The sequence below is a fragment of the Ciconia boyciana genome, chromosome 6 (assembly GCF_034638445.1).
Source record: "Ciconia boyciana chromosome 6, ASM3463844v1, whole genome shotgun sequence".
Lineage (NCBI taxonomy): Eukaryota > Metazoa > Chordata > Aves > Ciconiiformes > Ciconiidae > Ciconia > Ciconia boyciana.
In genome coordinates, this window is record NC_132939.1 from 59,529,082 (window position 1) to 59,554,585 (window position 25,504).

General features: G+C 43.2%; 3 protein-coding genes and 1 non-coding gene across 7 annotated transcripts in view; 3 read left to right on the forward strand and 1 right to left on the reverse strand.

Moving 5' to 3' along the window:
• Positions 1 to 1,502: 1,502 nt before the first annotated feature.
• On the forward strand, positions 1,503 to 1,576 carry TRNAI-AAU (transfer RNA isoleucine (anticodon AAU)). The gene has a single exon. It is a non-coding gene; the product is annotated as a tRNA-Ile (tRNA).
• Positions 1,577 to 1,909: 333 nt separating this feature from the next.
• ZNF839 (zinc finger protein 839) lies at positions 1,910 to 15,249 on the forward strand. 3 transcript variants are annotated; one of them, XM_072864096.1, is made up of 8 exons: positions 1,913 to 3,032; positions 3,957 to 4,883; positions 7,007 to 7,258; positions 8,027 to 8,119; positions 8,472 to 8,624; positions 10,308 to 10,448; positions 11,461 to 11,599; positions 13,392 to 15,245. In XM_072864096.1, exons 1-8 carry the CDS (start codon positions 2,295 to 2,297, stop codon positions 14,378 to 14,380), a joined length of 3,432 nt encoding a protein of 1,143 aa, XP_072720197.1. In that variant the 5' UTR covers positions 1,913 to 2,294; the 3' UTR covers positions 14,381 to 15,245. The 3 variants fall into 3 exon arrangements, with proteins under 3 accessions (XP_072720198.1, XP_072720197.1, XP_072720196.1); XM_072864095.1 differs by having other exon boundaries at positions 1,914 to 3,032; positions 3,954 to 4,883; positions 13,392 to 15,244; XM_072864097.1 differs by lacking the exon at positions 10,308 to 10,448 and having other exon boundaries at positions 1,910 to 3,032; positions 3,954 to 4,883; positions 13,392 to 15,249.
• On the reverse strand, positions 4,233 to 24,788 carry CINP (cyclin dependent kinase 2 interacting protein). The gene is made up of 6 exons (XM_072864108.1): positions 24,351 to 24,788; positions 23,113 to 23,281; positions 21,779 to 21,905; positions 20,072 to 20,201; positions 18,287 to 18,564; positions 4,233 to 4,358 (listed from the first exon to the last, which is right to left on the reverse strand). Exons 1-5 carry the CDS (start codon positions 24,493 to 24,495, stop codon positions 18,362 to 18,364), a joined length of 774 nt encoding a protein of 257 aa, XP_072720209.1. The 5' UTR covers positions 24,496 to 24,788; the 3' UTR covers positions 4,233 to 4,358; positions 18,287 to 18,361.
• The window catches only part of TECPR2 (tectonin beta-propeller repeat containing 2), a 45,287-nt gene continuing 44,190 nt past the window's right edge, over positions 24,408 to 25,504 (forward strand). For both annotated transcript variants that reach the window (XM_072864093.1, XM_072864094.1), the window contains exon 1: positions 24,408 to 24,533. The gene's annotated coding sequence lies outside the window, so the exon portion shown is untranslated. The remainder of the gene's footprint in view (positions 24,534 to 25,504) is intronic.

Below are 25,504 nucleotides of genomic sequence, written 5' to 3' on the forward strand. Positions count from 1 at the left end.
GAGGAAGGGCCCCCTGCCCGCGGCCTCCACACCGAGCAGGGCCCGCTGCTTTCCCCCGCACGCCCTTACTGTTCATCCTGCGCTCACCTGCAGGTCTCGGGGTGAGCGAGAGAGCGGCCGGGCCCCCTCCCGACCGCCGAGCGCCTCCCGGCCCGGCCCTCAGTGCGCCATGTTGTATTCCCGTCACCCTGGCAACCGCGCAGGCTCCGGCTCCCCGCCCCAGGCGCTAGCCCCACCCCCGCGAGTGACATCACCTCCCGCGACCCACGACAGGCCGGGCCACGCAGGCGCAGTGCAGCCGCCCGGCCGGAGGGGAGGCAGGTGACGCACGCGCAGTGGGCACCACGCAGGGGCAGCCGCCTTAATTGCCCCGCCTCTGCTCACGAAGAGCACTGCGTATGCTCCGCTTTTGGCGTGGCGCTGCGGCCGGGCCGCGGAGGCGGGGTGTCCGTCCGTCCGTCCGTCCGTCCGTCCGTCCGGCGGCGTGGGCGAGCGTCCCCGTCGGCCACGGAGCGTGTGTCGGCTTGGCGCGTTCGCCTCGCCACGGGCCTTCGGCCTTCGTATCGCTGCGTGCGTCTCCGTTTGTGTGGAGCGATTCTTCTCCACGCGCTCCACGGGCCCGTCCTTCCTGGGACGGTGGCGTTGAGCCGTAGGTTGGTAAGGCCGGTGCAGGCGCTTGGTCTGGGCAGCGCTCCGACGAGCTCACGTTGATCGTTGGTGATATCCTGGTCCCTGGTGGTTTCCGTGCGCCACTGCAGGTCTGAGCGAGGCGGGCTTGCTTTCTGGCCCGGTTAGGTGGGCGCAGGGCACGTCTCCAGTTTCCAGCTCGCACGAGGAGTAAACGGAGAGACGAGGATCTGGACAGCGGCCCCGCTCCGTCTGAAGCGTGATCTCCTCACCGAGCTGTAGTGAGCCGGTCTCCAAAAAAATGCCTTTTGGAGAGGCGTCCCCACCCCCTGCCGTGGCGTTTGCCTTTTGCTAAACGGACGTAATGTATTTTAATGTAGGCTTCGAAGCTGAGAGGAAAAGTCTTTTAAATACTGCATACGTAGTAAAAAGCAAACTAGTAGGAAGCGGTGAATCATTTGTCCGTGCAAACTAAGATGCTAACAGTGCATTAAACAGCCAGAAGAGTAAATGCTTTAAAATAAATGCCCCAAATAAGTATTTTGTGTAATTAAATGAAACTGGAACCATATCCTAGAAAACCTAGGGGAGTATTAGCCTATTGACAGAGAGGTGAAGAAGTCACCCCACAAACCTGCCCTGTGGTGGTTGTTACCTCCCAGGCACTGCACCTCTACGCTAGGCCGAATGCTTTCTGCTTGAGCTGACCGGTTACGTGTGTGTTCCCACTTGTGCGGGCCCGGCTCCGGCGCTCCCGGGGGGCGGGAAGGTCCCTCGCTCCGCCTGTCGCCGCTCCCACCGTCTCCCGGCCAGGATGGGGGCGGTGGGGCCGGTCTGTCGTTTTCCACCCGCGGGGGGAGAGCTGGTTGTCAACCGGCCGGTTAGCTCAGTTGGTTAGAGCGTGGTGCTAATAACGCCAAGGTCGCGGGTTCGATCCCCGTACGGGCCAAGCAACGGTTCCTTTTTATACTCCCCCTCCCGGTTCAGTTTGTCCCCGCGGCTGCCTGCCCATCCGCCCCACCCGTGTCTGCTGAGACACGCGTGTTACCGCTGCACAAGGAGAGGACCGGGGCGCTCACCCAGCGCGGCTGCAGCACTGGGCGGGCTCCATCGTGCTCCTGCGGCTGATAGAAGCTCGCCCGACCCGGACAGAGTGTGGATTCCTATTTCTGCGAAAGCGGCTGCCACGCCGGCCGGCTTGCAGCGTGCTTGGGTCACGCCTTCAGGTGCGTTTTCCTCCGTGCGTGTTCCGCTTCACGCGGGGCACACGCTCACTTGCCGCCTGCTCGTTCGTCTCGCTCCCCGCGGGCGTGCGCAACCCCACCAAGTAAGAACGAGTGACGAGCCGCAGAACGCACACTTTGTCTTAAGAGAGGGGCACGGAGCTCGCGCTAACTCCTTCCCGCCGGTCTCTGTCGCTCGTGGGTCCCACCTCCGACCCCACCCGCGGCCACGCGCTCCGGGCGCGACCCGCGCCGCGCCCTGCCCGCCGCCCCTCCCAAGGTTTTTGCCCCCGCGAGGCCGCCGTCGGTGCCGGGCGGCCCCGCCCCAGGGGCGCGGCGGCCGCTGCCGGGGGCGCCATTGGCCCGCGTGCCGCCGGTGCCCCTCGCTTCGCCCCGCGCCTCCGAGACCTCGCCGGGGGGGGCCGATGCGGCTCCCGCCCGCTGATGCCTGCCAAGATGGCGGCTCCTGGGGAGGGGGGCACCGAGGCGCCGCCGCCCCCTCCTCCCGCTGAAGACGAGCCCCCCGGAGGGGCGGCCGCCGCCTGCGGGGCTCCCCTCAGCGTGGCGGCGGGCAGGGCCCCCAGGCCGGCGGCAGAGGAGGAGGGCGGGGGCGCGGTGGGGCCCGTCGGCCCGCCGACCCCCGCGGAGGGCCCGGAGCTGCTGGCGGTGACGGAGGAGCTGGCGCAGAGCTTGGCCGCCCTGGAAGCCGGCGCGGCGGCGGCCGGCACCGTCCTCTACCTGCAGGCGGACGGGAGCCTGGTGGAGGGCGCGGGGCTGAGCGCCGAGGAGCAGCGGCGGCTGCTGGAGCAGCTGCTGGCCGCCGCCGAGAGCCCGGGGCCGGGCCCGGCGGAGCCGCCGCCCCCGCCGCCTCGGCACGCCGCCACGCCGCTGGCCCCCGCGGAGCTCCAGCGGGTCATCGAGCAAGTGAGCAAGGCCCAGGAGCAGCAGAAGCCGCCGCCGGCAGCCGCCCCGCTGGAGCCCTGCCCGGGGCCGCCGCCCTGCCGCGGCGAGGGCTGCCCGCCGCCCCGGGACGCTGGCCCGCTGCCGCCGCAGGCCTGCGGGGCCGCCCCGCCGCTGGCCAGCATCATGCACAACGCCGCCCAGCAGCTGCAGAGCGTGGCCCAGCAGGTCGCCCTGCAGCAGGGCAAATCCATGGCGGCCGCCCGGCTCCTCCCGCAGAAGGTAACCGAGGCGGGGGCTGGGGCGGGAGGGAGCCTGCGGCGCCCGCTTGGAGATGGAATCCACCGCCGAGGACAGGCCTCGGGGGGTTTAATGTGTTTCGATTTTTTTGCCGTCCTCCTCAGTCACACCTGCCCTTGGGTGTAGACTCGAGTCTCGCGGCTGAAAGACACAACTTTCGACGTGGTTTAGAAAAATCCGCGTTTGAATGTAGATACTGGCTGCTGTGGTCAGTATTTCGGTCCGACTACACGTGCAGCTAAAACAGCTTAGAAGAGCTGCTCCGTAGTGGTTAAGTGATGATGCGCAGGTAGATGAGGCGTGCCCTTCTTACGGAAGGTGACAGTACCTGGGCTCTCAGCCCACGTTTTGGGGTGCAGGGGTTCTCAAGTGATTGGTTCAAGCTGAGGCAGAGATTTGGATGAGGAGGAGAGACTATGAGGGAGATGAACAGTAACACCTACCTCCTCTTATCATCACAAAGTTTTTTTGAACTGAGCACTTACTACAGCATGTCCTGAATCTGGTCTTTGGCCTGTGTCATTTAGCAGACTGTAGTTCTCCTGCGTTTGGTTTGCTGAAGGTTATGAATCTGCCTAGGTGATGGCATTGACTCTACCGTTCCAGAACAGGCCTGCTAGCAGGAAACAAAGCTGTGACATGGCCTAAGAGCAAACTTTACAGGCTTTAGTTGAACAGCAGTCACATCAGTAAATGTGCAGGAAAGTCCCTAGCATGAAGGAAGGGAATCTGTGCTTTGATGTTAAATCTGTGCTTTGATGCATTAAAATGGAAAACTAATGATGTGCATTGGTTTCTTTGTGCTGTGCTTTAAGGGCATGTGTGTATTAACTTGACAAGTATTGTCTTTATAAATAAATACTGTATTTGTGTAACCTCAACTCTTCCTTTTTTCTACAAAAGCAGCTGGAAGCCATTTGTGTCCAAGTTCAGCCAGGACAGATGAAGGAAACTGAAAGGCCAATGCCACCATTGGCACCAATCCAGTCCAAAACTATAACGCTGAGTCAGTCAGTTGGTAGAAATTCTAGCATACCAGGACTTGGCATTATTAATCCCCAGATAATTAGGATACAGCCTGTTACAGGAACTGAGCAGCAGCAGCTATTCCTGCATAGTTCTTCCGAGCCTCCAATTCAGTTGCTTATGCAGAGACCTTTACCACCTCATGGATCAGTGTCTGTGAACAAGATTCCCACATCTAAGATGCTAAATGGACAGAAAGCTACACGTGCCACAGCATCGGCTACAAGGTCTCCCAATATTACCATGGTTGCAGCCAGTTCAGCAAATACTCTGATACCATGCCTTGAAAAAAAAAAAAAAGATGACAAGTTAAAAAAATCCTTGAAAGTGAAAACTCGTTCTGGACGGATTTCCCGCCCCCCCAAATACAAAGCTAAAGATTATAAATTCATTAAAATGGAGGATTTGGCTGATGGTCATCAGTCTGATTCTGATGACTATTCTGAGCTGAGTATAGAAGATGATGAAGAAGGAAAGGTGAAGGGAAAGGATGCATTATTCAGTTCTTCAAATTATAATCTGAAACCCAAAATGTTTAAATGTCAGACTTGTGAAAAATCCTATATAGGAAAAGGAGGATTAGCAAGACATTATAAACTTAACCCAGGCCATGGACAGCTGGAGTCTCCACCTCAAAAAATACCTTTAAATAAGCCTAATGGAAGTATATTTGTGGACAACGCCTGTGGAATAAGAGAGGAAACGATGAGTCCAGCACATTTGGATTCAATTGCTGACACTTTAAATAATGAAAATTCACTAGCTACCAATCTGGAAGAAACTGTTGATTCAAAGGCTGGAGAACAGGTAAAGTGTGTTACTTAGAAAAGCTGTCAGTTCTGTAGAAAGTAGAATGGCAGTTTTGTAGCTGTATAGTGTACTCATTTGTCTGAGTTCCTGTTGACAACTGGAAGAGACCGAAGGTAGGGATTTAAACACATGGCAGTTCAGCAGGGCATGTCATTAGTAAAACGTGTAAGTCTTGTATTGCTCAGAAATACCCACCCATATACTAAATTAAACAAATTTCCTACTGAAGTGCTTTAAAAATCAAATTATTGTCTCTTGCAATGTTGCAGGAATACTGTTCTTGCACAGGCCCATAAAATGTTCGCTGAGTGTTCCTTTGTTACTGGTTTTCTGACATACAGTTTTTGGCTTGAAAAAACCTTGTCTGGGTAAATAGCATTCTTCTCTGCATTCGGATAAGAATACTGTGTTGTTCAGTTACAGCCTTTAGCATGACAGACAGCAAGACATCATCTGCTCTATCAATTTCTGTTACTGAAATAGAGATTTTTCTGTGATGACACTTATTTGGAATCCAACAGTGGACCGCAGCTTTTCCTAGAGCAGGTTTTGAAAGTGTGGCTTAGCTACCCCTACAAACCAAACACTTTGGTGAAACTTGATTCTTTGGTTTGGAAGCTACTTTAGCTGCAAATTTTTTTCTGTGAGGTTTTAAGCTGGTCACTTCAAAGTAAAGTTTCTCTTTTAATATTAAAATTACTCTAACTCCTTGCAGCAAGAGCTGATACAGCTGCTGTCTAGGAAAAAATACTCTCTTAGATGTAGCAGTATCACATTTATTACTTTTATTTGTAAATGTGAAGTTGTTCTCAGAAACGTAAGAATTTATACCTTAAGATGCCAATGCAGCCAACACACCTCCCCCATCCGCTACACTCTTCTATCATCTTTGGAAAAAGAGAATTGCAGAATACTGAAGTCTGTTTTCTGTATTATCATATAGTTGTTACTTCCCTGTGCAGCACTTATTTTACCCAGGATGATGAGAATTTAGAAAAATTTCAGTCAGTCTCGTACATAATACTACTACTGACTGCTAGATTGCTATTGTACCTGCTACTTTTAACGAGCAAATACAGATTCTACACATTTGCACTTTAACTCATTGATTTGTTATAGTTTTTGGCCAGGTAAATACTTTCTAGAAAGAATAGCAGGATTATTAAAATTGGTGCATTGGTGCAGACAGGAAGGCGATCAAGATCCCCATGCTCAACCTAGTCTTATGTCATATTTAGAACTAATTTAGTAATTTAATCCCTGGATAGAACTGACATAAATTTGCCCTTTTTAGAGCTTTCACTAGAATAGTACGGAGCTACTGAATGTTGGGATGAAAATATACTGATGATGAAAAGAAGCCTGATATACCTCAGTACTATTGTAAACTCCTCTCTTAAAAAGTACTGGGACATTCTTAGAAATTCTAGCTTGGAAGGGAAGACAAGGCATGTTCAGTAAGAAATCACTGCTTTGATCAGTAAAAAAGTTTTGCACTGAAATCACAATGATAATTTAATGATAGAAAATGTACTTTGAGTTTGGCATGTGGTCTTATAACAGAAGCTACTTCTTAGGGAAGACTAAGGATTTTGAAATGTGGAAACTGGAAATATATTTTGATTTTTAGTTACTGGGCTTGTCACTGTTCATGGCTGTTCAGAGATTTTGTCTTTCATATAAAGTCTTCATGCTTTGACATAGTTACAATGAAACCCAAATTTTTATTTGGGTGTATTTTACTGCTAGTTAAGCTTTATTTCTACAACCTCTTTATTTGAAGAGGACATATTTTACTTCAAAAATATTAAACATATTTAACTGACATAAAACAGCTCTTTAATTATATTCCCTTAATCTCTGTGTTTTGTATGACATTTTGTGGATCAAAAATGCTAACTTTGCAAATAATGGCATACATGTGTTGCAGAAGTAGCAGTCTTACTAATGTGTTGGATTTATTCCACAACTGTGTTTGCAGTTATGCTTGTATCCAGCTTTGCATTTATTTAATATGCTACTTATTGTTTGCATAGATGAAGAACTTAATTATAAAATTGTCTTCCTCAAAACACTGTTTAAAATGGTGAATAAATATTTTTCTCTTTCTTTTAATTAAGACTTGTAAGTCTGCAGAAAGCAGACACTTGTTGGCAGAACAACAAAATGAAACCAGTTCAGGACATCGGGGACCCATAACACCAAAAGGACCTGGAAGACCCAGACGACCAAAGAGACGCGGTCGACCAAGGATGGGTGGAAGATCTAGGTGTTCTGGAAGGCTTAGCAGACCTGGTCAGTCCCCTTCAAAGTCACTTAGTAGTGTGTCAGCAGAACACAATGTATTCAGAAGAAAAGCTAGGTTAAAAGAGGTATGGTTCTCTTCTGCAATTACTTCACAAGTATCTTCCCCCCACCTCTTTATTTTTTTTTTTTAATCACTTATTTTCAAGGAATTATTTTCAAAAAGACTGATTTTGATTTTTTTTTTTTTTTTTTTTTTAATCCTTGTGTACTGACAAGATGAAAGCCTAAGATGTCTTCTAAGAAGAAAACATTAAGTTGTCTTTAAGGAAAAAATACTTCTAGCAGAACACTGGACAAGGGGAAAATGGGAACTCAGTCTGGAAAGGGACTTTTGCTGTGTAGATATCCTTTCGCTATCCTTTTTCTGGCGAAGGAAAGTTACTAGCTGCTATTATGTATCTCCTCCAACACAGTAAAAAGAAACAAACCCAACTGAAGTTGGGCAACATCAAAAAGGAAAAAAAACAACCCACAAAGAAGCTCTTGGGGGAGGACAGAATGCGGATTAAAATCCATGCAACTAACGCAATTTTTTGTTTGTTTCATGTGCATTGTGGCAGATCCTTTATGGCTACTAAATCTACTGATGTTGCTCTTCTTTCTATGAGTTGGCAACATTTGTGGGACTGAGTTTTGTCTGCATATGGGTAGTAACTGTTTTGAGGTTTTCTAATTTATCTCTTCTTTTGGCGTTATGTTTCCATCTATTCTCAAAGCTGCTTAAACATATAGTGTATCTTTCAAAAAAGTAGTGGTATTTTATGTTCTGAATGTGGGATGCATAACATCTGTAGGCTACTTTGCTCTAATAAACTCATTCTGGCTTTTGACAGCTAATACAACAATGTGATAATGAAGACTTAATGGAGCTGGCTCTCCCACGTCTTACAAAGCTTGTTACGGTATATGAATTTCTGTTGATGAAGGTGAGTTTTTTTTAATGTAAAAATGTTACATTATTTTAGGGAGACTTCCATTAGTATACATAAAAAGATTCCTTAAGAGATGTATCTGAATTTCCTAAGTTAGAATTGTGCAGAATGTAGATGTTCTACATATCACTTCAGTCTTACACAGGCAAAACTCTGGTAGGTCTCTTGATGGAAAGTCTTGCTTTTTGCTGCCTGGTTCAGTGGCATTTTTTAATATTTCATAGTCTTTTGACTTGAATGTTTCTATTTTAAAATGTTGAACAAAACAAACTGACAGATTTTAATTTGGTCTTTTTTAAAATATAGGGAGGGAGAAACAAACCCTTTTTTCCCCTCTTATTTCTAGGTTGAAAAAGGGCATCCAGCCAAAGCTTACTTCCCAGATGTGTATAGGGAATTTGAAGACTTGCATAATATGGTAAAGAAAATGGCTTATGATCACCTAAGTAATTCTGATTTGCTGAGTTGCCAGCAGCCTGTTGAAATAAAAGATGCTAAGGTAATAAAGCACTCTATTTGGAACTGTGATTTTTTTGTTTTGTTTTATTTATTTTAGATGCTTTGTGTTTTTATTTTTCTCTGATAAGCTTTGTCATCCTGGTAAAGTTATTTGAAGAAAACATGTTTTTTGATGAGCAAAAATAGACATTATTGTAAAAAGTCCAACAACTAACTGAAGAGAAAAAGAAATCCATAATAAAACTACAATTCTAGTTTATGTCAGTAGATAGAAATAGAAATATATATAAAAAAAAATTCTAGCAGCACTGATATCTGTCTTGCATACCCAGGGCAGTATGAAGCTGCATGTTACTGCAAGGCTTATTTAGTATTAACTGCTAATAACAGTACATCTTGATGTTTGATTAGGAAGGAGGGGTCTATATTTAAAGTGACTGGCCTTGATTTAAAGGGAAGAGTGGTTTCATTGCAAAATGAGGACAAACTGAATGCATCTATGCAATATACAGTTGTACTAAGAAATATGAAAGGTAGTGTAATAAAACTGCAAACTTATTTCAGTGACTCTTCAGCTTCATTGTTTATGCAGCTGTATCTAGAAAGACAATGTGGGTTTCGTTTTCTGGTGGTTGTTTTTTGTTTGGGGTTTGGTTTTTTTTAATGTGGATCTGTTTATCCTTACGGATCCTTATCGATCTATGTTCCCCTTGCTTAGAATAAAACAGCTCTTTGTACATAAGTTATTTTTGGTTTTCCCTTCTCTGTTTCCAGTAGTGAAAACACTATTTTGTATACTATCTCCAACAAAATTTCCAAACGATGTGCTCATTAAGGTACATCAGCACTGAACTTGCAACTATGAGAGGGGAGCATACTGGAAAACTCAGAGTAGGGATGGTAGAGATAAGATTTTGGTTCTTAGAATAATCCTGGTTTAAAAAATGAAGTCCTATATGGACTGTTAGCAGCGGTTAATATTTATTTTTCAGAATAAATCGTGACATTCACTGTACGTACTAAAAAACTTTCTAGAATTACTGCGTGCTCATCTGGCTATTTTGTAATTAACACTGATGTTTCTCTTTGGAGAAATGAAGTTGCACCAAGTAAAGGGATGCTGTTGATACTGGCAGTCCTAAAATGGAACCTCTTTCTTGCTTCTCTTCAGTGTTAATGTGCCTTCTTAATATAGAATTATGCTCTTTAAAAAACCAAAACAAAAACCAAGCAAACAAAAAAAAAAAACCACCCCAACCAACCAAAAAAACCAACCCAGCCTGGAGAAGTTGTATAGTAGCACACCTACATGAGGGTGAAGCACAGGAATGGAATGGGGGGGGAATCCTTAACTACTAAGAGATACTCTTAAACAGGAAGACTTAAATGTTTTTTTTAAATAACGGAGAGCCTCGATAGTGTTCTTTATTAAACTCTGCACTTAGTAACTGTCTCTGGATTCTATATATAATCATTGTACTCCTAATTCTTTTGAGTTTGCCTGTTAATATTCACCTTCACATGAAGGTCGTGTTCTATTAATACGGAGGCTAGTAGAAAACACAGGAATCTAAATACTTCATTGAGCTGTGATGATTGATTGTTAGACTAGACCCCATCCAGTTCTAGTTCAGTTTTAAGAAAACGAATCAGTATTTCAGCATTTATATGTTCAGACTGGAGAGGCTAACTTTTACTTTTTTTCCTATAACTGTTTTTAAAGGTTGCTGAATCACTAGGAATTACAGAAATACTCACTGGAGAACGAAAGATGCAAGGTGTAGACTCTTGTTCACAATGTATAATTAAAATGGTTAGTGAGCAAGTGCCTGTGGAGATACTGGGACAAAAACGGTTAGCTGAGGTATGGAATACCTTTGTGAAAATTAAAAATGAAACTAAGACAAATTAAAACGTGTTAAAACAGATTAATTATTTCTTACAAAATCATACTATTATTATCTGACTCGTGTTAAAGTAAGGCTTTCATGGTGTTTGGAAATACTTAAAGAAGTACTTTACTGGGGTATCATAGCAGAGCATGTGAATTAGCACAGTAAAGATGTACTTTGGGAAGACACTTGGTAGCATTCAGGACAAAATCTCAAAGGCTTACAGGTAATGTCATGACAGAGGGAAAAAAGAATTTTGTTGAGGCACTAGTAAATGGGGGCCCCACAGTGAGAAGGATCCCCAGATTCTAATAACTTGTGTTGGAGTAAATGGGCTAACCTACAGCAGGCTCAGACATTGGAGAAGTGGTTGCTCTGCTAATTGGCGGTAGGTAGAGGTGTGTGAAAACGGTTCCTTTCTTTCCAAAAAGTCAGTTGACCAGATTTAGTCTGTTTACAGCTGTAGCAGGGAGCTGTGTTTCCTCTTCTTGAAGTCACATCTCTCTGCTCTGTCCCCTTAACTGTTCTACTTTTTATTTAATCCAGAGTTGTTTCTGGTGGTGGATAAATAAGACTCGTGCTTTTCCATTTTCTGTCTGTGGTTAAATTTAAAGAGCTGGTCAGTCTTTCTTCATTAACCAAACAATGCTGGGCAGGCTGTTCATAGCCCTTTACTGAAGTTGGAGAGAGAGCTTATAGCAGGTTTCATGCCATAAGCTAATCACAAAGGCTCAGAGAGAAGCTTTGATGTTGAAGCAAAGGCAGATTGTTTCAACCGAATATCAAAAGTAATCAGTGGCATTTTGGTGAAGTGTGAGGGCTGTGTTTAAATCCTTACCTCTTAGGAAGACCTTTAGTGTAAAATCCTGTTTTCAAGAAGTGTATCAGTTCACTGCCATGAAGTGCCCACAGTTAGTTTGTGATCTTTTCCAATATTGTCAGCTGTTACAGTGGCAGCCAGTTAATTATCTCTTGTATTGACAGAGCTCAGGGGAGGAACTGTTGCCATCAGCCAAAAGGACCAAGTTAGAAGACATAATGGAGAATGTGAATAATGCTTATGCCAGTCAAGATGAAGTGAAAGAAAAGAGTGGGAATTTGTGTACACTGTTTGAAAAAGATGGTAACCTCTTCAGATTTTCCAATTCTGTTCTTTTCACGGAGGAGCTGAACAAATCTCTTTGTTCTTCAAGCTACTGTGGTTTTTGTCTTTGTGGTTCTGTTTCTTCTTCTTTCCCAGGTCCTTCAAAAGCAACTGTTTAACGGAAAAGGCCTCATGGTGGGTGGGGAAGTTATGGATGATGCAGACCACAGCACTAGCTCAATTCTGAGTGCATGATAATCCAGTTATTGATACTATTACACTACTATGAGAATAGTACTGTCCTCTGCTGTGTGCTTCCTGAATGCTTCCTGTCCGCCCTATCCCTTATAGTGGAGATGGTGCACGACATTTGCATCAGCAGTGGGAGAGCAGAGGAAGAGGAAGCAGTGTGCGTGTCCTTCCTCTTTGCCCCAGCAGGCTGCAATAGCAGACTCATCAGAGCTCTGTGGGTCCTGGGGGAGGGGGAGAGCTGGTGCAGGCTGTCCTGTACCCCAGGGGAGACGCGGGACCTGAAGATTGGAATCAAGGCACCATTTTGCACCACAATCTTTGGGTGGTTGACTTTCTTTTTATCCCTTCTTTGTCTTTATTCTCCCTGCCCCTCAGATTGGCAGGGTAACAGTGGATTAGAAAGGAAAGTGAGGTGGGTCCCCGCCTGTAATCTCCCAAAACTCCACTGGTCTTTTATGCGAAAGTGTTGCAGTAATTCAGAGGTGTTATGATCACTGTTGTGAAAGACTGCAGCCTCTACCCATCTCTAGTAAGATGTGTATATCAGTACCGTCCTCTTGCTTTGTAAATATCTTTTTTTGGTGTTGCTGAAAGCGACTTTGCTTTTACCCTTTGCACTTCTTTCTGTCAATGGTTGTGTTTTTGTTTTCCCCCTTAGTTTATTTTTCTTTCTCTGAAAGGCTCTCTGCATGACCATGCTTATTTCTTGTTGTATTACGGTTTTCTTCTGGGCTATGAGGTTTTTTAAATTTTGTTTCACTTGCACCTGCTAGTAGGGCTTTTGCTAGTCTACAGTACAAAAAGTTAAAAGTGGTCGCTTCTGCAGTGTTAGGCCTCCTTTGTTGTGCAGTGATATCTTTCATAAAAAAAAAAAAAACCCAAACCACCTACTTGTTCCTTTTGATCTTAAATAATAAAAACTGACAGCTCATGCTACTGCAGCTTAGTAGTTATTGTTCAACTACCTACTGGGTTTGTGACCTGGCTCTTGGTCCAGGTCAAATAACTGGTAAAACACTAAATTTCTAGTGTTTTTTACCTTTTCTGTCACAGGAAGAAAGTGCTCCTGGGGCTGTTAGCACAGCTAATTAGATACATAGTAACTTGATGACATGTCTGAGTCCAGGATGAGCTTGATTATCAACAGAAATTTTACCAAGTTTAAATGCTTCTGCCAATTTACTAATGGTAATGGGGATGAGCAGCTGACAACTTTGTGCCTGGTATATTCTTTATCTTTTAATGTTACCGGCTGTATGCCAGATAGAAAAAATTGAGTTTGACTTTCAGCCCAGGGTGTTTTCAGGATTAACAGAAAAATGCTGCTTCTAATGTTAGGTCCCTTGGTATGGAAATACTCAATAATATTTCACTATCCAAAAATTTCTTAAATATTTTTATACCGGCTTTCTTACTGGGAAGTGTTGTGATACTCTTGTAAGGTGCTTCAGCTTTGCTAATGTGGGGGAAGAAAGCAGGGAAGTAGTCTAGTTTTTCCTCCAAAATTGTTGCTGAAAAAATTTTTTGGACGTGCAATATTAGATTGCCCAACAAAACGGTATTTCTTTCACCTTTTCAGGTTTTAATCCATTAAATGGAGAAATCCTGCTTTCAGAAGATAGGCATATCACTTGCTGCACAACTGGAAGTACATTACCGACAGCAGAGGAACATAATTCACTTGCTGATTCAGGAGTTAGAATTGATGCTGAAAATTCAGGTACCTTCTCCCAGACTGTGAAAATGAGGATAGAGTATTCCCAACCTGTGAACGTACAGGGACCAGATATGGCAGGTGATGCATCTCTGCTACATACTGAAGTTGTATTGCCTGTTGAAGCAGACAGCTCACCTGAATTAGTTCAAGCACACTTTGTGAGTGAGAATACAGCAGGTGGACTGTCAGCTCCTGACCTCTGCAACTCTGTGTCTGAGAATGCAATGGGCAGTCGGAGCACTGACTTATCAACAAGCGAAGAAAGTGGTCACAATCAAAAATATCAGAAACTGCAAGAAGAAAACCATTTTGCAATTAAAGAACATTCTGAACAACTTCATAATGCTGATATAACTGTTGAGATGCAGGAACTTGAAAAAGTTTTTTCAACAAACATTGTGCCAATAAACTACTCGCACAGTGCTCAAACTGAGTCGCACCAGAACCCTGTCCAGGAAGCCTCCCTGTCTGCTCATGTGAACCATGAAAACTCTTTCAAAAACATGAATGAATTTTCCTGTGGGACAGAGGAACAACATGAGCTGGAGAATGCAGTTACTGTAGATGAAACTGTAGCCTTTGAGATTACTGATGAGAGCCATGATTTTTTGTCTCAGGGACATGAACAGATTTTTATTCAGACTTCAGATGGGCTTATCCTGTCCCATCCAGATACTGCTGTTTTGTCTCAGGCAGAAGGTATTGTTATTGTAACCGATTCCAATGGTACTACAATGCACATTCGCACACCTGAGGGGATACCTTTGGAAACCGTGGAAGCACTACTGGCAATGGAAGCAGATGGCCAAAGTGAAGATATTTTGCTCTCGCAAAGTGAATTGGAGCCATAAATTAGAAAACTGTATGCTTTCTTCTGGAAAAGACTGACTCTATAAAATGTATATTTTTCTAATGTGAATAATGAAATAATTGAAATTTAACTTATTTGTAAACTGTTTCTATGCCCTGTACTTTTTATAACTTATGTTTATATAAATCTAGCAGCATTGCAACCAAAAATTCTAGAATTAACATCGTTCTACTTGCTTTATATGTTGGGGATGGGTGGAAAGTGGAAATCTGTCAACCCTAAAACTGTTGCACTATTCCCTTTTGTTACGTAATTCCTTTTCTCTCTAGCCATCTAAAAATGCAGTAAGTTGTACTGCTGTTCAGCAGTGATGTGCTGTGTACTGGCAAGCTGTATATGGGTAAAATAAAAGCTATATTAAAAATGTGCATTTTCTGTGCCATTGAGATTACAAAACACTTTGTTATCGCATTTGCTTAAAGCTAGCTTGAATGTTCATTAGCATCTAGACTTGATGCGCATAAATCTGCCTGGAAAAATGGGCAGTTTTAAATATAATCCACACTTGTGCATTCCGGGAACAATGTGACAGCCTAGCTGATCCTTACTTAAATAAGCATCCACTGAGTTAGAGACAAAAATAGCCTCAAACAAGATCTGAGATGTACTGAACTGTTGGAAATGTATTTAAGTATGCTTGTCTAATGTTCAGCCACACCTTTAAGACTTACTGTTACTTAGCCAGAAATGGGAAGGTGTGTTAGTAGTGATCTGCTGCTCCTTAATGAGATACCAAATTCTTTTTTTACTTTAGTCCGTGATGGTCTATTTTTGTTAGACTTGTATTGTACTTTTTTCTTTCAGATGATGCATCCTTTATCAGTTCTAAGCTTTGACCTTCCTAGTAACTCCACACTGCCCTGCACTATTTAATCATAATAAAAAGATATCCTTGACTATAATCCCTGTTTCTCTATGCACACAGAAAACTGACCAAATTACTTATCTACTGCTATCTTGTATTTTTGTCATACTTTAAGTATGTTGCTTCAATGGTAATATTTTTGTGGAGACCTCCTAGCAGCTTCTTGTCCAAGGTACTATCTTGTCTTTCAAGAAGCTTAGCAGGTGAAAAAGAACAGCCTTAAATGACCACTATCTTTATTTTGTTTATGAGCTATTGCAGACATTACTGAAAACTGGTGACATACCTTTAAAACGTGTGTGTTGCCTCATTGCTAAATACATGAGGCTACCGAAATAACCGGACACATAGCTAAAAGGACCTGTAATATGCAGCAGAACTGTTTTTAAGTATGAACATTTATTTTTTTCATGGTCTTGATACTGAGGGAAAACTTACACTAAAATTGAATCTAAACAAGAGAGAGGACAATTTAGAGATGAAACAATCTGCTCTACTCTGTCTCTTTAACATAGTTGGTTTCTCTTTAACATAGAGGTTGGCTGGTTTTTCCTGGTTTTTGGGGTTTTTTTCTTGGTTGCTTAAGTAGAAGATTGATTAGCCAAAACACTGCATTTTATGTGTGGATGTGAAAAGTGTCATCATATGTTAGTGAGCTCCTGTCTGGTGGTTGGGTTTATGGTGTAGTTTTTGTTCTGGGTTTTTTCCCCTCTTTTTTTAGGAGGTGGTAATGGTCAGAGGATACAGGCCTACCTTATAAATAAAGATACCATACAAAGCAAGGTTCTGCTGGTCTTTCAAAGTCTTTGATTGCAGTGAGCAATTCTTTATTACACTCTTTTGTACTGACTGTCTAATAACTACATCTGAGGGCTTAAAAAATAACAACTGCTTAGAGCTATAATGGCAAAACATCTCTGCAATGATTTTGCAGTAATCTTCCTACGTCCGATAGCAGTCAATGAGCAAGGGGGTCTGGGAATATGAAGACTCCTTCCTGAAGAGCTTATTTCCTCTAAGAAACAAGAACAAACAACAATTTCCACCCATGCAGAAAAATGAAAGTCTGCTTCAATTCTGCCTTCCCTATTGATTTGCACATGCTGGGAAATACAATACACCTACTCTCATCTTAAAAGAACAACTCTATAAGTGAACCAACCTTTTTGCCTTGGAAAATATTTTTCAAGTATGAAGGTGTTTCCATAGTGACAAGGGTCTGGCCCTACTCACTATAAATTAAGGTGGCTGTTAAACTAGGTGGAAAGCTTGCACAGAAAAATAATAAAACCCAGCAAAGCTATTCATAACTGATTGTATTCTTGAGCTACAGCAGAATTTCTTTTTAGATGCTAGAAGTGTGGGGTAAGAATAGAACGCTATTAAGCTGTCAGAAACAACCTCGTTGTTGAACAGAGCAACGTGTTGAAAAAACTCTTCCAATTCATGTCTATCTGTTCCGTTATTGCAGGAAACTCATGTGTTTCCCTTACCAGCTTATGGGGTTTCAGCTTGGAACTAGTTAAGTAAGTGAGCCTACTTTTCCTATCAGAAATCTATTCCAGAATCTCTCGCTGTTCTAATTAGATTTTTCTAGTGTCAAACCACAGCCTTATGGTCATTTCATAGCAGTGTGCATTTCATGTTACTGTCTTTTAGTTCAAAGACTTGTTTCAAGGAGAATCAAGGGTAAACATCTGTCAGGGCACAACAATGAATCAAAAGCACTTGGAAACACGGCATAATTGTGTGAAACAGGAGGTCTAAATCAACAGTTTATATAGGAGCAGGTCATACAGGCAATCAGTAAGTGGGAGGAATTTAGACTATTAATCATAATGAAGTAAGCAGAAGGCCTAAATTCACTACACATTAGGGATTTAACTAAAAATTTGATGACACAGGTGCATGGTTTCCACATTGTAATACACTTTTCTGAAAAGTGATAATTTGCCACAGCAGCTAACAGTTATTAAGGGCTGGGTAAGTGTAGCAGCTTCTTCATGCTACCCAGGTCTGCCGTAACAGTATGCTACAGTAATTATGTCTTTAGGAGTGAAAGCAAATTAAGGGTATTGAATTCCACTTCAGCATTTAGCTTTTGCATTAACTGTTTCTCCTGAACACTCTCTCTACTCTCTTTTCCAAGAAAGCAGCATGAAAAAGAAAAGCAAGAATCTGAGCCACCGATTCTTGTCATGTAAACTGCTAACCAAAAATAGAGAGGGGGCACACCTTTAAACCAAAACCATGTGACATCAGAAACAGTAATCCAAGGAAAAACTCACTGAGCCCTATGACAGGAAGAAAACAATACAGGATAAGGACATGACCGAAGCAGGTCTTGTTTTCATTCAACAGATGCTTTCATGAAACATCTCTAAAAGAAAAAAGTTACAAGGAATTAAAAGAGACAAGACCTTTTCACATAATGACTGTGGAATGGTGAGTTGTACTAAACCTTCCCAGTGTGCTAGTTCAGGCTTGGATCACTCTTCAAGGGTGATGTACCTAACCACGCTATAATGAAAACCAAACCAGAATTTACACTAGTGTCTGCAACAGCATTTCAGAACCACATACCAAACTATGTGGATCCTTCTGGATCCACTTTTGGATCCTGCCTTTTGTGCTTTCCTTTCCTTTTCCCCATTTATAAAGCAAGTACAATAGCACTAGCCCTGTTAAGCAAAAAAAACCAAACCATGAAAGATCAAGAAGTGCTGAATTTCTATGGCGAAAGGGACAATGTAGGTATTCTAGACTGTCAAGACTTGGAAAGTAGTTAACTTCTTTGCTGTAGGTGTCTATGTGCATTGAATCCCTCCAGGCCACCAAGTAGTGCTTACCTCTTTCTGATTATAGGGGACTTGGCCTCCTACCTGTAGCCTCTCTATTGCACATAAAATGGATAAAGCAACCAAAACCAGATTGTCCCATGAAGAAAAAGGAGTATCAGCTGAGACAAAATAATAAATAGAGAAAAATATTTTTAATAAGTTTTACAAAAATTCAACTTACTTTGTAAGCCTTGCTATTTGCCATTTCAGTTTCATGTAAGCATCAGTAGAAGCAAGCCATGTAACATCTGAAATTCTAGCATTGTCTATGTCCTGTTTCCAGCAGCATGGCTTCAAGTAGTAGTTTGCTGCTGTTCTCAATGTAAGGCTGATATAACCATGATGATAAATAGACCATCATCAGATCCTGGTCAGCAGAATGAGCAATTTCTTGTACAATTGTTTGCTTGAGTTGTAGTTCCTTCTTGTACATTTCAGAGAGCTTCAGAGAAACCTCATCTGAAATGGATTGAAAAACCAAGCACATTGACCAGAACATTTCAGCAATTCTCTAAAAGTTAAATTATACTTGTAATATGTTGATAATTGAAAAAACCCTACTTTACATAAGCTACTTCCCATATTTAGACATCTTGGTTTTTACAGCATTAACAATGTTTGTACACTAGAATATAAAATGCTAAACAATTTCCTCAGCTTTTGGATATATTTTATACACTTGTGATTTTGACATGAATCCCCTTTTAATTCTAGAATAAGCAGTGGTATTGATTCTCAGAACCCACTGTAAAATTAGCAATTACAGCTATTCTTTCAAATAACTGAAATTTGATTTTCAAATTTGGTAATGCTATCTTGAAATACAAGAGTTCACATTTTAGAGTCAATGCCGATTTTAGCTAATCTAAAGGATGTCCTCACATGCTGTCAGGCATGCATTTAGCAATGCATGATCACCAATATGCGATACCAATAGTGAAAAAGAAGAGTAAATCAAAACAACAGACCAAAACTGAAGTGTGTAATGTAAAAACTAATACTGTTACGAGTTATGTTAGTAATACTGGTAGGGGGGTTAAATATATTTATGTAATAAACTTTAATTGTTTGACTTTCTAAAAAATAGCCACATAAATTATTTTTAAAGAGAGACTGATCTTGTGTTTCTAACTTAGCCTGAGCTATCAGTACCTTCAGGAGGATTTAGTCTTTCATGGAGTAGAGCGCATCACTAAATGATTCAGTCACAACGAGTGTTTTGACAGCAGTTGTCTTTGTCATTCTTACCTTTTTAAGCTGGCAGAAACTAATACATAAGATTCCTGCTAACTTGTGGTAGTGAAGTAAGAAGCAGGGCTTCACAAAGGTATGACTGTCACTTCACAAAGAAGGCAGTTGGTTTGTATGCAATCAGGCTTCTCTTGAATTCAAACAGTTTTAAAACTGCGGTAATACCAGTTGGGAGGCAGTACCTTTTGCCATCAAGTGAATGCTAAAAGGATTGATATTACCAGTAGACAGTAACTGAACATTTCTTTACTTCTCTTGACTGACATTGAGATCAGAGGAATTTTTCTTTGGCTGCCTGAGAATTAACTGAGGTATAGCTTGTTCTTTGCGTTCAATGATTTCATTTCAGTGTCAAGTAACAAGTAAGTCAGTTAAGCCTATGGCTTAACACTACCAAGTTGCAAGTACGTCTCTCTCTACAGAGGATGTGGCTGTTGCAGCTTGGACACTGTAAGCTGCTGACAAGCTTAGTTTTATGCTGTAACTGTTGCATGTCAGACAACACTTGCCAATTCATACAAGCAGTCATCAGCAGTAACCCTAAGCCAAGTGGTGCATTCATGTGTTTATTGATTAGTCAATTATAAAGGAGACAGATACACTCTCTCTCTCTCTAAGGCAAGACATCCAGATAAAAGGGTTTATTTTCCAGTCCTAAATTAGATGACATCAACAACACAATGCAATTAGCTAAGATAATCGATATTTTACTTACAGAAATACGGCGTGGGCCATGTATGAAAGAAAGGTGCTGTGCAATTCCCAGCTCCCTGGTGGAATGTTTCCAAATCACAGATTGCTTTAGTAGTTGAAGTAAGCTTTTCCATTTTCAGTTGTATTTTTGTCTGAAAATGATGAACATGTAATGTTAATGAACATTTCAGGAACATTAGGCTACTATAATCTTAAACATTTTTTTAAAACACACTATTTCTGAAGACTATTTAGTCTTAACATTTCTAACTCACTTTTTTTTAAGTCCAGACAGGAATCATAGCTGGAATTTATATACAGATTTAATATGAGATACCTTAAAATTTTGAACACTGCAGATATGACTTACTGACTCTGACTTTGCGTAATTCTTTTGTTTCCCCCATGCAGAAATATATTAAAGCACGCTCTCATTTTTTCACCTCTCTCTGGGTTTTCCCTATAGCAGTTTAGTACTGGGGAAAAACATCAGACTGTCTATGAACAAGTGTGGCATGAGCGATAGAAACACATGCTTTCTTACATTACCATGTCAAGATGACTTAAATTTGATTTCAAAAGATCAGTGGCAGGTGAGAAAAGCAGCTCAAGCTACGACTGACAATATATCTAGGCTGATTCAAAAAACAGGTCATTCCATCCACTTCCTTCATGTTCACCTGACTGTGCATTACTGATGGGGACTAATATTTACAACAAAATGGAGCTTGCAGGCAGTATCTTTAAGTCAAGAAGCTAAAATACAGATATTTCTATAAACTCGTAAGCTGGTACAGACTCATAAAGAATCAAAAATAAAATATGTCTGTAGTAGCTATGTTTAGTACCCAAACTAACGCTGGCCGTTTAGACTCCTGTTACTCAGGAGTAATAAAAAATTGCATCAACAAACTTGGTAGTCTGAATACAAAACTACCTCAAGGAAAAAAAAAAAGAAAAAAACCCAATTTACTGTTACTTTTTCCCACAGAACAAAATTTGAGGAAAATCTAGCTGCTTTCCTGCTTATTCTGAATACCAGACTGGTATCCTGTCTATACAAAAAATGGATCTATCACCTTTTTAATGGTCCTCCACTTTGGCAGAAGGCTGTAAAAGTTATTTTTAATAAGAATTTTAAATTACAGTATCAGGCAAAAAAGTACTCTTTTTGCTTCCTGTCAAACTGAGAGGTGATATTAATTCCTAGCAATGTATCCAGAAAAAAGGTGGGTTACATAATAATTACCTTACTCTACTCTCCAGAGAAGGAGTTCTGCACAGAAAATGCAGGTAGGCAGACTAAAAATGTAACTGCATTATGTCTGATCAAAGACAGCTGCAAGGATATGACAGCAGGTAAAGCACTGCTTTATGCTTTGTTGTTTGTTTTGTTCTAAACAGAGGGAATATTCAGGATGAGAAAACAGAAAATAGGTGCAGTTTTAGAATGCATTTTTTGTACAACTCATTTTCAGAAGATCACTTTTTATAAAGGGAGGAGTAAACTTATAAGCAGAAGGCAGATGTAAAACCAACTTTCAAATTTACCAATCAAGCAAATAAATGGTGCACTTGATTTACAATCATTTAGATTTGAAGGCAAAGAACTATAAATAAAAATCCCAATCTTCTGTTTACAACAAATACTCAAGGACACTTCCCTATGCCATACTTGAACACACTTGGAATGGATTTATATTGACTAAGATTGAAAAATGAGCATTACCATATGCTTTAAGGTCTCAAGTAATTCTGCACAGCAATTGTCCAGTTCTTCATTGTATTTTGGAGCTGGCTTTTCAGATTCTGTGGCACTGTCATCACATGCTATCTCCAGTTTGTTGTCTTGAAATCTAAAATAGAAACATAAGGCAGAGTAAACAACTGCATATAGGTTTACTCGAGCTGTGCAGATTTAAAATCCATGTGGTCCGATCCTACAAAATCTCTCTCTCACAGGCTGTTCATGAGGATTCCTACATAAAAATAGTAAGACACATAGCTAGCCATGTGAGCAATTGGGGCTGGTACCATAATCTTCAGAGGAACATAGAATTACTCTACCTGAGAGTGCTTGAAAAAACAGTTGCAGGTGTTAAGATAACAGCTTTTCCCACTTTACCTTGCCCCTGTGTTGGAGGTTATTCTCTCATAATGGACAAGGTCTGCCCAGGCTTCAGCTGCTCCAGCTGACAATCTGGTGCCTCACCACAAACTCACCTTCATGCATGATTTAAGCTAAGACATTAACTGTGAACCCAGAGCAGCTAACGTGCAGACACCTATCCTGTCTTGCTGACTTTTCCACAGAAGCTGTAAACTTAAGACAGGGGAGAGGGAGTTGCTAGAGAGTGAAAGCAACATCTGACACCAATACAGCAAAATATTCCTGAGCTCATACCTGTCAGAACCCTGTCAGACAAAACCTGTTCAGCTGTCAGGACTCTGGAGAAGTTTCTTCTCAAAACCCTGTCAGTTACAGGTTTTTCCTTACGGTGTGAAGACAATAGCTCTACCAAAGTGGTTTTTGTTGGGTTTTTTTTTAATCATCACTGTTATAACTTTTTTATCTATATAAATCACTGATTCTTTCTTGAAATCTGCTGAAATTTGACTTTAGTGAAATTTGGTATAATATTGGCCTCAGTGTAAATATGCAAGAGAGTAAGGGAACTCACATGGGCTGAGATCTATAGGATTAGATTCTAACTTTGTATATTATATAAGTATTTTAAATATCTGCTATGCTTAACTATGTATAATAAACATTTTCAATTTCTTGCAAATTTAACTGCTTTATGAGATTATTTTAATCTTTATGAGACATTTATTATTTGAATGTAAATAGTTTATGTAACCAAAAAGTGCAACTGCTGAGTTTGATCTAAGAGCTAGCTTATCCACTCTGACATGTTCTTCCCCCATCTCCAAAAATAACTTTCTAGTGAAGAAAACAGATTAATTTATTAATTAATTTATTTTATTAATTTTATTTATTAATTTATCAATAAAGGCAATCTTTATGTTGGCTTTACTTGTATGTGTTATTAGCATACTTACTGCTCACTGATCTTCATGTTGACTATTTTGTTTGCCGTAGTAAATCCATTATCATTCAGTCTCTCCCATTTCATCATTAAATTATGCCAGTCTGCTGCATTATCTTTAATTTTTCTTGCACTGACAGGTAAAACAGGTCTTCTTGGAGTACCATCAGCAGGACTTTTTGCTGTACGAGAACATAAAGAAATTCAAGCCATTTAAAGCATACAGAAACAAATCAGCGTGCTGTCTGGCAGCTGTTTGTGTGAATGATTTCCTTGCTTTACTGCTGAATATTGACTAAAGTAAAATGGAATTTACATTAACTGTCTTCAGTCATGAAATCTAATTCCTCATCTATCATCCTTGTTACAATTTACAAGAAAATCGTATTATTAAAAAATGCAAGCATGTTCTGAGATGTGATATCATAACATGGACAGTAGTGGCCTTGCAGTACTGACCAACCTAGCAGTCTTCTGTCAATGTATGACAGTCAAATGCTAACGCAGTGTATGACGTTAAGAAATCACAGCAACGATTCCTATATGCATGCAGCGCTCATGCCATGAACACCTGAATTAATTCACGTCTACAGGCGAGCTTGAGGCGTTTGGGAGAAAGCTGGGTGCTACCGAAGACAGTGGGTGCTTGACCTCTGAGGGTAAAGCCCACATTTCACGATGCATCGTTAGAGGACCACACAGCAACGGAACCTGCTATACATCACTCCGCTTACAGGCGAGCATCACCTCAGGGAGAGGGCTGCGAGCAGCCGCTTCTGCCCAGCACCTGCAGCCCCGCCTTCCCGCCCCAGGTCCTGCCCCAGGAAGCAGGGGGGCTGCAGGCCCGGCTCGAAGCTAAGTAGCAACGCCCGCCGCTCTGCCCGCGCGTTTGCCGTTTTTAACTTTTATTCACAGAGATGCTTGAAAAGCGGTCACAAACGTGAAGGCCACACACACGGCAAGGCACCCGTGCCTTGGTGCTGGGCACCTTCCTCGCCCGCACCCACATCCATGCGTGACAGTAACACGCCGGCGGGCTGGCAGGGCAAAACGGACACAGACACCTTATTAATTTAGTCCGGGAGCGCCGGGGCCAGGACCCGGCTTCTGGCTGCTTCCCACTGCCGCAGGCCCGGCCCTGGCCCCCCGCCGCCCCTCGCTCTACCCAGGGGGAGCAGCCGGCCCCGGGGCCTGGCCGGTGTCGCCGCCCGGCGGGGCGAGGGGCAAAACCCCCCGGCCGCCCTCACTCACCCGCCATGGCGGCGCCCCACCGCCCCGCGGAAGTGCGCTCACGTCCGGCCCCGCCCAGGCCCGGCCCCGCTGAGCGGCGCAGGCAGCCGGGGCCGCCGCTGCCGCCGCCTCGGGGCCTGGGTGACGCCGCGCTCTCTCCCTCCATCCCCCCGCCGGCAGCTATGGCCGCCCCGCGCTCCTGAGGTGAGTGGAGCCGCGTCTCTGCAGAGACAGGCGGGAGCCGCCTGAGGGTCTGCCCCGGCTCTCGCTCCCCTCTTCGGTCGCCGCAAGCGGGGCCTGCCGCGGCCGCCTGTTGCGGCCGGGCTGAGCGGGCGAGCCTGGCGCGGCGAGGGGCAGCGGGCCGGCTCTCCCGCCCGTCTCCTGGAGGCTCGCCTTCGGAGAGCGCTGGATTGAGGGTGCGCTGTGGCGCTTGGGGAGGGCGGCGGAGTCTGGCCGGGGGCGAGGCGGCCGTTACGCGCCCGCGGAGCGGCTGGTAGGGCTTCGCCGCCCCCTCCAGCCCGGCTGGGGCTCTGGGTCTGGGTAGTAAATCCGGCATAAGCTGAGGTCAAGCCAGCGGGAAAGCGGGGCGGTGTTGCCGGCCGGCCGGGAGCCGCCGGCTTTATTCTTCCTCCCCTGTCAGGAGCTGTAACCCCTCAAGTGCTAGAAAGCAGCGTATTAGGAAGGAATGGTTTGAAACATCTGCCAGAATATAGGAATGCATTTAAGGAAGGAAGGTTTCCTAGAGAAACAAGACCATCAGAGTGAGTAAAGCCTGGTTTCTGCTGCCCCCTCGGTGTCCCTCCGTGCGCAGTGACCCCAGGTGCTCCTTTTTCTGTACTTTCCGTCTCTGTCACCTAGGTTTATGGGTTGTTTTTTTTTCTTTCAAAAGAAACTAGTTTGAGCCAGAAATGCACCGTTTCATGAGTTGTGTAGAGCGACAGGCGCGTTCATCGGGTAATCGTGACCTGTCTGCTGGCTGGTCCTGTGCCTGCAAATGGGATGCATGAAAGCAGAGCTGCTCGTTTCAGTGGGGTGTGAATTTGTGTTCTCCCTTCTGCTTGGCAGCTGTTTGCTGTGTAAAGCTCTGGAGATGTGGCAGTCGGGTAGCTTGCTCTTTAGGCTAAAAATGTGAGAAGTATTAGAAAATAAAACCGCTTTTCTTTTTAGTTGGCAGG